The following is an 11,441-nucleotide window of genomic DNA, read 5'->3' as shown; positions in this document are numbered from 1 at the left end:
AATTTTTTCTCTAATTTTTTCATCCTCAAGAGTCCCCATCAGGTGGGAGGCTTGGAGTGGCCAAATAGGGAAAAAATCCTATTGGGACTTAAGAAACCCTCCGATCTCTCTGATCTCCCACAGGTGCTCTCCATTCCCATAGATCTCCAAAAAAAGAGAAAGAAATGAAAAGAAAAAAGAAGTGAAAAGCCAAAAAATAAAAACAATCTATATGGGAAAAGATCTTACCTCTCAATTTTTTCTGTTGTTCCTTTGTTTTCCTTGCTTTTTCTTTCATTTTCTCCCAGATTTTCTCTATTTTTTTCATCCTCAGAAGCCCCAATCGAATGGGAGGCTTGGAGTGGCCGAATTGAAAGCTTAGAGGAGTCTTTTCTTCTAATTTTCTTTTGTTTTTTCCATCTTTAGGAGTCCTAATCGAATACAAAAGTTTAGGGGAGGTGGAGCGACTGAATACGAGAAGCTTAGATGGCTAGGGTTTTGTGTTGGATATATATATATATCGGTCGGATTCGAGGTGGGGCATACTATTATCCGTGCTTGACCCATACCCGCTTCGAGTTTTTTCTCTAAACCCCATACCTGCCCTGGACTATAATCAAGTTGGGTAAAATCCACCCCATTTGGATCGGATCGGATTGGATATCCGATAGATCGGATCAAATTGCCATCCCTAATTTTCACAATATGTTTGATTGGAGGAAGTTGGACTCTTAAATAAGAATGAGATAGAGCGGCTCCTATTCCGATAGTTTCATTAATGAGAGTCCCATTTCCATTCCAAGAAGGAATGGGAATGCCCCCAATCTCCCAAAACTCATTCCCTACTCTCTTATAGGATTCAAAATTTGTTTCAATTCTAATTTCGGTAACAAACCAAACATGTCTATGGATATAGCCATTCCAATTCATTCCGCTTCTAGTTGCGAACCAAATGCACCTTAAGAGTAAAATATTATTTATCCTAATTATTATTCAAAAATTTGAAAGTTTTCAATATATGATTACATTAAAACTCTTTCCTAGAGTACAACCTGAATTTCACAGGATGTATTTTTAAAAATGGGATTGGAAGTCAAGATAATATCAAGGTGATGTCAAATATCTTAGTTAGGGGTGAAAGTGGTATGGATATTATCCATCCAGATCTATTTTTGCATCTGAATCAATTTGGATATGGATGAAAATTTGAAGATTTGACTAATATCTATATTCGTATCCATATCTATTAAAGAAAAATGAATACACATATGGATAGATAACTATCCAATCCATATCTGAATATTCGAATCTATATATAATTCTCTATAATTTTACATAGCACTTATTAATTTTTAAGAAAAATATACAACCACATAAACATGTTATTAACATGATTGATTATCTATTAGTAATATCTTTGATTCTATAGTCATAAAGTTTAATTATGTAAATAATATCTGTAATTATATCCATATTTTTAGTATTCGAATTATATCCGTATCCATTTAAAATAAACATATATATAAATTTTTGCATCCGATTAATATCTATATCCGTATTTATATTCATTAGACAAAACAAATATGGATATAGATATGCTGGTATCAGATCCAGTTTCAGCCCTAATCTTGATACATATCAATTATAATGAACATAGATCTTTGTTTACCTCAGCTAAGATGGAGGGTGCACAAATTTTAGAAAGAACCAAGAGTTTCCAAGATCTCAGCCGATATACAGGCACCAAGATATTAAAATCTCAAACAACATGGTAAAATTGAGATTGCAACAGGTTCTTCCTTTTTTTTTTTTTTTTGCTTTGCATGTGATGATGAGGGAGGCTAAGAAAGAGCCACACAAAGAGGTAATTTACAGAGTGCTGTATACAAGAGGAGACAGCAAAGAGATTCCCTACGAGTGTTGTCTCATAATAAACAAGAAAAACAAGAAGAGAAGAAGTAGGCTGATGGGAAAGAGAAGGCCTCTAAGGGATAGAGCTGAGAAAGACCAGAGAGGTGTTGAAGACTCTCTTACTGTGAAAACTCAATGCTCTGCAGGAAAACAGAAGAGGATCAGCCACTTCAAACAGCCAGCAATGGATTCTTCGAGTGGTGAGCTATGTATGGAATCATGAATCCTTTAAGCTTGTGCTGATGTTCTTGATTCTTGTCCAAACTTTTGACAAAGACAAAGAGGTGCTTGGATGGACAATCTTTGAGCATGTGGAGACCATTCTGAACTAAAATAGGTATAGAAGATTTCATCAAGAAAATCCAAGAATTTTTTTCTTTCCACAAGCTCCATAAAAAGGGAGAGGAAGAGATGATCATGAGAATGATGTGCTTTGACGTTTCTTCCCAATTTCTTGCTACGAGTATCTATGGTGTTAAGTTTCTTTTTCCATACAGAACCACATGAAGTACATGATTTTACGAAAGCACGTTTACTGCCTCTTTTACAAATGAATTTGTAGAATGAATTGAAGATAAACTGCCTTTGAGATTTGATCATTTTCTGAACTAAGAGAGACATCAGTGTGGAGTCTTTCAAGATTCTCCACTTCCTCTTGAACACAATGAGATTTGTTGGGCGGTTTCTAGGCTCAAGGGAAATAGTCTGCAGACAGTGCATGGTAGTCGGGTCTCAAGGAAGTAGTCATGACTGAAACTGTGTCTAGCATCCTCCTCCTGGCCGCTCTATCTCAAGTACTACTTTAAAAGTTCTAATCAAATTGGATTTTCTGTCTTCATACATGCCACTAGGCATAGGTGAATTACGAATTTAATAATTTATAAACGATAGTGTTATGATATTTTACCTACATTATAAACAAGTATTGGGTATATGAGACATGATTTGTGCAAGTAATTGTTCACCAAATAGAGATGATTCTGATGACATTGAAGGTTACAAACCAGTGCATAAGAAAAAAATAGTTGATACAAGAAAAGAGAACACGATGCATTACGATCACTATGTGCCCCAGGTGAAATATTTATTTAAGCAGCTGGTCTTCCACACAGGGCCACACATCTTATTTCAGACTTTAAAAGCAGAGCAGTCGAGATGCTAAACTCTTTTTATTTGCTATTTGTAATATGATTTTCCCATCCATTAGGAACTCGCATGATCTTCGTGTATCCTTGGTTTGTACAAGTAGACTTTGCGTCCATTGATTGGTTGAATTGGTCTTGCATTGTCCTTCTGCAGAAAGGTAATTGATCACAAAATAGACCAGTTCGTCGACCATCAGGAAGAAACAAAATTATTAATCTAACACAATTGAATTGCATTCTAAATCAGCCAACTTACATCGTGCACAGCAGTCCTTAGCAAGCGTAATTGTCCTTCTGATACGGTCCTCACCTAAAACCATAAGGAATTGACTGATAAAAAGGAAAAGCTTACACAGGAGACAAGCATGATGGGTAAACTAAGACGATACACACCTCATGTAATAGGATCCAAGTAACATTCTCAGTGCAGGGTGGAGTGGTTAGAGAGCCAGAATATCTGTAATAAGAAGCTCCTTTCTTTATTGGTGGTGGAGATAAATACCCCACAACAACCTCATCATTTTGCGTCATTATCAGATACTCCAAGTACTTCTTCAGCTGAGCCAATAAAGATTAGCCTGCTTAAGTTGGAGTGAAGAGGAAATGGTAAAAGAAGGTAAAGTTCTTTTGATGTCAAACCTCTGAAAGGAAGGGATCGGGGCAGCCAAATTGGTACATGATGCCGATGACAGCAATGCTTCCATCTGAACTGACGTGAACCATATGCAACTCCAGTGGATACCTGCATGAACAAATATAGGGCGCAGGTTTCAATCACCAAATGATGGAAGCTGGAAATTGACTTCCAAAATACGATTAGATGTGCTATGATTTTTGGGTTATCACGGAGAGGGATTATATGAAATCTTTTGTGATGAACTCTTGGAACCAGGTTCTTATGGGATTGGAGGAAGGGAAGGTGGTGGCCATTTGGATCAGAGGCTGTGAAGCGAAAGGCTATGATATCATGCAAGTAAATGAAGAACTGGGAAGATGACCGCACTTCCTATTGTGGAGGTGTTGGTGATTTATAGTATAATGCATTGGTTGGGATTACAACAAAATCGATTAAATTTCTTAAATACTTGAGTTGTTACAACAACTTGACAGCTAGGATGATGTAGAGTTGTTACAACAAATCTCCTCATTATCTAGGATGGTCTACACAGGACAGGCAGAGAATAATGCAGTATTTTCTATTAAAAAATAAAAAAAGCAAAGTATTCACAAATGCGCATGCATGTCTGAGTGCATGCTTCATATTTTTCCACCCTGACAAACTGAACTCTACAAATATAAACTGTAAAATCTTAAACATAGCTACTCAAGATCTCATCCAAACAAAGGCTATGTCACGATCTCCCAAGTATACAACTAACACGCAAGTAAGCACATCCACATAAGTCCTTCCTCATTTCAATCCAGCTATCTTTACTAGGCTAAGGATCCAAATTTGATCAAAATCTATCGCAAATATTATACTCGATTTGTGGTTAGTTCCTTAATGACCCATACTACAATGCCTCGCATGACTATATAATTGGTCTACTCTTATACAGTTTATTGAAACAACTTTAGATCTCATTTATAAAGGCTAGATAAAGGGTATTATTTGATTCCTTGATTGAGGATCTATGTGGGGTTGTATTTCATCCTATATCAGACATATGTTGGAGAGATCTTGGAAACTTGAATAGAACAAGAAGCTCAAAGACTACCCATGTTGGCATGTGCTAGACCGACGTCAATTGTGTATTAGCAAGATCTTGAATGTTTATACAAAACTAAGAAATTCAAATTTTTTTTTTTGAGTAATCCTTTTTTGATGAGTTTTTGGGGACTTATAAATTGTATTAGAGCTAACTTAGCCCATTGTCTATGTAAACTAGGGGACATGTAATGTGGGCTCTTCGGGAGCTACATTGGTGCTATGCATCTATCAATTAGATTGGATTGGACTTAGACCCTTAGCCCTTCACCGAATAAGAGTGCTCGGACTTAAACGAAGTATGGAATATTCCGTGTATATGTATGTTCTTATATTGATTGAGAGACCTTGATTCCCTTCTATCTTTTCCTTTTTAGATGAGGTCCTATATTATTACACTCAATCAAATGAAACATTATAATTGAAATCCTCAGTTTTTAAGCCTCTAAGACATGTTGTTACTTAAAAAGGGTAAAACACATCTTAAGAGCTTTAAGGTGAGGTCTTGGGTTATCACACTAAATCAAATAAAGCATCATTAACTAAAATCCTTGGTTTTAAGCCTCCAAGATGTATTGTTACTAGAAAAAGTAAAACATATTTTGAGTTAAGTGACATGTTAACATGTTTCTAATTCTATAAAAGGGTTTATTTTTCATAAAATGCCACAGGATTATAGAAGATTTTTCCCCTCTACGCTGAGGGAAAGATCACGTTGTACTCATACTTCGAAATGCATTTGCTCAAAGCTTACTCCGGGCATTTGGAATGTGGGCTGGCTAGACCAGGGCATAATTGGCCCATCCTGTTAGGCCCATCCGCCTATTTTCAGTTCTGCAGGTTGGGCAGAGCCCAATTTTTGAAGTCCAAACAACTTTGGAAACAATCGCTTAAAAACATCATATTTGCAAATAACAAACATATAAAATGTTTGGAGTGCTGCTAAAGTTACTTGGAATAGTCACTCAGGTGCTTTATACCAATCACCAAAGCACTTTGCTTCATTAATAGCACAGTGATGGTAGCAATTCAAAGAGAGGAAATAGATTACATCACACCATGCAACTTGTTTAATGACATTTTTGAGGTGCTAAAGCATTTTTGAAAGTTACATATCCTATTCCCAGGGCACACAATGTCACCCTTCCTATGATAAATTTATGTTATTGAAAAAATAAAGTTAGAGATGAAGTCATAGAAAGATACCTCTCACCAAAAAATTTATGCTCAGAGGGTGAGTGCCAATGACATTGTTGAAGAACATAGGCCTTACCATCAATCAAAAGAAATCCTGCACCAGGTGCTGTGCCTTCTGTCCAGTTAATCTACATTCATATAAGAATAATAAAAAAGAAATTATATGAATATTTTTTTTAAAAAAAAGTCATAGGAAGAAAAGTGAAATTTTAAAAAAATGACACTATAAAACATAGTAATATCTTTTCATTTACTTATTGAAAAGGTTTAGAGGGACTTTAGCTATTCTATTTATCAATAGAAAACAAAAAGAAAAGAAATCACTGGTTCTTTTATTTCCCCTTCCTCCTCATCTTCTTACCATGATGTCGTGGCCCCTATTTTGCATAATTGCATAGGAGCTGTCATAGCGTGTCATCAAGCTTCCAATACTTGAATTCACTTCAATATTCTTATGATTTATATCTATTGGTGATTGCTTGTTTCCATCTTTACAAGTTGCCCAATCTGGATACAGATCTCCCCAGTGTTCAGGCCCAAATTCACTATTTTCATCATAGTCAAAATGCCTGTCGTCTCCTGCCACATAGAAGACAAAATTAATGAGTTCCCTACAATTAAGGGGTCTAGTATAAGGTTGTCTAAATTTGATGCTAAGTAAATATAACTGTAGACATCCTTAACAATGACTGAAATATTATCTTATAAACATGGCAAAAAAGACTATTTTGTTACGAACTCTTGGTGGAGAAATAAAATGTTGTGTTTGGGGTTGTCTCGTGCCACACAAGGGATTTTTCTGTGTGGCTCTCTTTCATTCCCCCAATGATTTTGACATGACATTTATCACCATTTCGAGATGGAAAAAATAGATAATAAAAATTATAGAAAAAACGATGAAATAGAAGAAACTGAGCTATTATTCTTTTCTTTAAGCAAAAAAACTAAATCTGAGATAGTTAAGATGGCTACAGGTCAAATTAATGGAAACCCAATCTAAATTAGATTCATCAAACACTAGATCCAGATCCAACTCTCTCTCTCTCTCTCTCTCTGGCCAATTCATTAGTTAGTGGTTTAGGTTGGCCTACATGGGGAGGACTAGATATAATATTTGAACTTTTGTTTATAGGTCCAACACGGTCCGTTCAAGTCAAAGCAAGTCGGCGAAATCCGACAAGAGTTGTATTTCCCACTCAATTAGAACACAGATCTTAGTTTGGGATGAAGATTCAGATCATAGCATTATAACCGGCCTATTTGGATGCATCGGTGTAATCAATAAAGATATGACTCATGTTTTTCTTTTCCCTTTTTTTTTGTTGTTTTGTTGAGAAACATGTCATAAGGCGGTGAAAATAGAACAAATTATTTTGATGGATTTTTGTGATGTTAAGGATTTGTTTAGGTGGTTGGACTCAAAATTTTATAGGATTCATGATCCAATCATAAAAAATATTGGATCATAAGTAGGTCAGATCCTATATTTATAAGTATCTAGGATCATTTTTGAGTAGACTAATTCGGATTCTATAAGAAAAAAAAAATGATCTGTTAAGATCTTTTTTTCTTCCTACGGAATTTGGGTTAATCAATTCAAAAAGTGATTTTGCATATTTATAAATAAATGATCTGACATATTTATGGTCTATTATTTTTATGCTTTGATCATAAATTCTATAGAACTTTCGATTCAACCATTTGAATAAGCTCTAAATAATACTCTTAGGAGATAGAGGAAGAAACGAAGCGAAGCACATACACATAGTAATCCTAGTCCTAGATTCACGGGAAGCAAAATATATATATATATATATATATATCTGGAAACATTGCTATTTTGGCATGGCTAAATTTGTGTGTTCGATCAAATTCTACCACAAATTTCGAATAGAGGAATTATATACTATCAAATTTGTAGAAAATTTGATCTTGTTTTAGATGAGATTCACAACTCAAGTCTAGTGATGTGTTACTCCAATTTTTGGATATGAACAATTATATTATCATTTGGTTCATAAAAATGATTTGTTCGTGCCCCTTCATTATTCTCAAGTAATAGCATCAATGATTTCCTCTTTTCTCAAAGTTGCCTTTTTAAATCCAAGAGAGAGATGATTTGAGAAAAAATATTATTACAGAAAAAGAAAAGAAATTAATATAAAAAATTTGAAAAAAAAAAATAATGAGATTACGTGATAAGGTATGGATGCATGTGACCCATCTCAATAGTATTCCCGCTCCAACATCCTTATCTACGTTCATTTTGAGACCTAGGTGACTCTGCTGACAAGATAACTTCTTTTCAAATTAAATGAGCATCATTGAGACGTTAGCGAAAGGAATCAATTAATTATTTATTCGAGCTATGTAAATCTTTATTATATTAATTTACTTGATTAAATGTAAGCTTAATCTTTCTCTCTTTAGAGAGAGAGAGAGAGAGGGAGAGAGAATCAACAATCAGTTTGGTAGGCCCTGTTTCAGAGAAGTCATAAAATGAGACTTGAGCTCAGAAATGCTCTCATTTGTCCAATCCAAATGAGACTTGTTTCAGACCATCTCATGATTGGCCAACAATATTACAAACTTGCCGTCATTTTTTCGGGCTCAAATTATATGCAACCAATTGACTAGCTAAATGTTATCATAAAATCAGCTTTTTCTCAAGGAAACACTTACCAATTATGTGAGATGCCGAGGAACTTGATTGCAAGATGAGTAGGATTAGGAGAGCACATAGTAACAAAAAGGAAGGTGTCCCTGGATTCCCCATCTCTAAGAGTTTGTGTGGATAGCCAACCCAAACGTCTTAGAACTTGGTTGGCTTTGTGGAAGTTTGGAATCATTCTTATAGAGAGGCACATGAGCATGTGAAAATTGATGAACAAGAATGGCACGGAATTTGTCCAACCATCGTACACGTTGAAGGCTTGAGGCGGCTACCATGCGTAACACGCAGGCTGTATCATTGCACTAAAGTCTTTCTCACCATATATATTTTTGTCCTGGCCTTCATTCGGATAAGCTTCTAGGTCTCTGTCTTGTCAACCAGCACACGTGAACAAACCGTGCACCGTCCTGGCGCTGACGAAGGAGCTGCAGCCAGGTTCTCCCCGATTGATGCGGGAACCTCTAATGGATGTGTAAAGCTCGAGCGTCTACTTGGCTCTTATTTTTTATTATTATTAAAGTTACAAAAATTAAGATATAAAATATATTTAATAATATTATTAATTTTTTATTTTTTATTATTTTTTAAAAATTATAAATAAATTTTTTTATTTTTTTATTTTCAAAAATAAAATATGCAATCTAATTTTATCATTATCATGTATTCATCGTTATTATTATTATTGTCATTATTAATGTAGCCATCTCCATTATTATCATCATCACCTTCGTTTCCATCACTACGGTAACCAATATTACCGTTATCATCTCCATCGTCATCATAACCACTACCATCACGACCATTGGCACAATCTGTCATGCCCCCGACCCGAGATTTGAATCGAGGTCATGGCAACCGCCGCATACTTATAGAATACTTTTCCCATAAGCATGCAAGGCATCTCATCATGATATCTTCACAAACAGTTAAATAAATTTTTCTATATTCAATAATCAAACCTTGGTTCAAATAACAAATCAAAACTAAGTGTTCAAAAGAAAGTAACTGTCTGGCAAGTCAATATTAAAAATAAAACTAAAAGTCTTAAATAAATTCTGAGAAAATCCTAAATCAATGAGTTAACTCCATCTCTAATCGCTCTCCCAACCGAAATCCCGCATCATGCTAATTTTCTGGATCTGTAGGAAAAACATAAAACTTATCATGAGCTAAATAGCCCAATAAGCAGTGTATACATTTAACTGAATAATCAGACAAATAATACTATGCATAACAAATCAATATGTAATTTCATGAAATCATATTCATACTGTCAATCATATATAAAAGTCAATTCATCATAATTTCTATTTATGCTTTTCTTCTTAAATTCATCAATTTCTTAAATTCTTCTTACCAACCATGACTATGACCACATTATCCCTGTGGCAGGATCATAATACTGCGTATCTGCTTGCGGTGGGTCGCAAATCATCTAGCAGCCAAGTCCTTTGGAACCGCTGGTCTAGCTGACGGTTTTGTCGCTGGTCTATCTGGCGACATGTCGCTGGTCTCACTGGCGACATAAATCCTCAGGACAGTCAATTGCCAACGTATATGCCCCCATTGGCGGGGTCCTCAACACAGTCAGGTTGTCAATTTCATATTGTCTTCCAATTCATATATTATTTTCAAAATAATAAAATTAATGATATTCGAGTCAAATCAATTATAACATTCTTTGAGATCATATATCATCATAATAATTTGCTCCACAAATAACTTCAATCATAAATAATTTTCTACAATTAACTTTCATCATAAATAATTTTCTACAATTATTTCAATAAATAATTACAATCGCAAGCATGCATAAATTTATTAAATTCATAATTTATCAGATAAATTCAGTAAAAGTAAACACTACTTACCTCAAAAGAAAGTCCAAACTAAAATTCTAGGGATCTCGAAAATCCTTCTCTGAACCTGATATGTCAAATATCATATTTTAAATCAAAATTTCATCGAATTAAAAATAACTAAATTATTAAAATCTAATGTCCCCACGAGGATCAATTCGTCGACAGCATCCAGGGTTTTTCGAACTAATCCATGGATACCCTAATTATATTTATTTATATTTTTTTTAATTATTTATTTTTTTTTATTAATTAATTCTATAAATCCTAAAATCTAAAGAGAGAGAGAGAGAGTTTCTCTCTCTCCGCCCCTTCTCTTTCTTTTTTTTTTCTTTCTCTTTTTTTTTTCTTTTTCTTTTTTTTCTTCTTTTTCTTCTTTTTCTTCTTTTTCTTTTCCTTTTCTCCTTTTTCTTCTTCTTCTTCTCAGCCCTTCCCGCGTCGGAACAGGGGATGGGGTCCTCCAGCCTTGATCGGCCGTTCGGGCCGCGACCGCCACGGCAGAGGCCGGCGGCCGACGGGGCCAATCCTCCGATCACGGAGGAAACATGGCCGGCGGTCAATTTTGATCGCCGGCGTCGGAAATTCACGAAAACGGGGCCAAAAAATAGAGTCTTTTCCCGACCAAAAATCGCGACGCTCGTCGCCGGCCACCGCGCACAAACGCACGGGGGAAAGAGGAAGGAAGGGAGGAAAAGGAGGGAAGCTTACCTCGACCTCCGGGACTTCGTCGGAGAGCAGTCACGACGAAAATAAAGTGGTGTCCGCGGCTCTATTTCGGGAAAAATAGAGAGAAAGAGAGGGAAAAGAGGCCGATGGATCGATTCTAAGGAGAGGGGAGACCTTCTTATAGAGGGTCCTAGGATTTCGAGGGGTCTAGGACTCCTAAAGTGCCTGGGTCTCCCGGAGAAAAGACTCCTACCGGGAGTCTTCTTCCCAGTTTTACTCTGTTTTGTTTTTTTTTTTTGTTT

General features: G+C 35.6%; 1 protein-coding gene across 1 annotated transcript; it reads right to left on the bottom strand.

Annotated features, from left to right (window-relative positions):
• Window positions 1-2,847: 2,847 nt before the first annotated feature.
• On the bottom strand, window positions 2,848-8,781 carry LOC105031978 (alpha carbonic anhydrase 7). Its single transcript, XM_073246045.1, has 7 exons — window positions 8,623-8,781; window positions 6,302-6,519; window positions 5,950-6,068; window positions 3,675-3,777; window positions 3,429-3,593; window positions 3,292-3,345; window positions 2,848-3,183 (listed from the first exon to the last, which is right to left on the bottom strand). The coding sequence occupies exons 1-7, from the start codon at window positions 8,714-8,716 to the stop codon at window positions 3,094-3,096; spliced, it is 843 nt and encodes a 280-aa protein (XP_073102146.1). The 5' UTR covers window positions 8,717-8,781; the 3' UTR covers window positions 2,848-3,093.
• Between the last annotated feature and the right edge of the window lie 2,660 nt (window positions 8,782-11,441).

This window comes from Elaeis guineensis, chromosome 11, assembly GCF_000442705.2.
Source record: "Elaeis guineensis isolate ETL-2024a chromosome 11, EG11, whole genome shotgun sequence".
Lineage (NCBI taxonomy): Eukaryota > Viridiplantae > Streptophyta > Magnoliopsida > Arecales > Arecaceae > Elaeis > Elaeis guineensis.
Note: the sequence above shows the minus strand (reverse complement) of the source record. Positions and strands in the feature narration are given on the sequence as shown.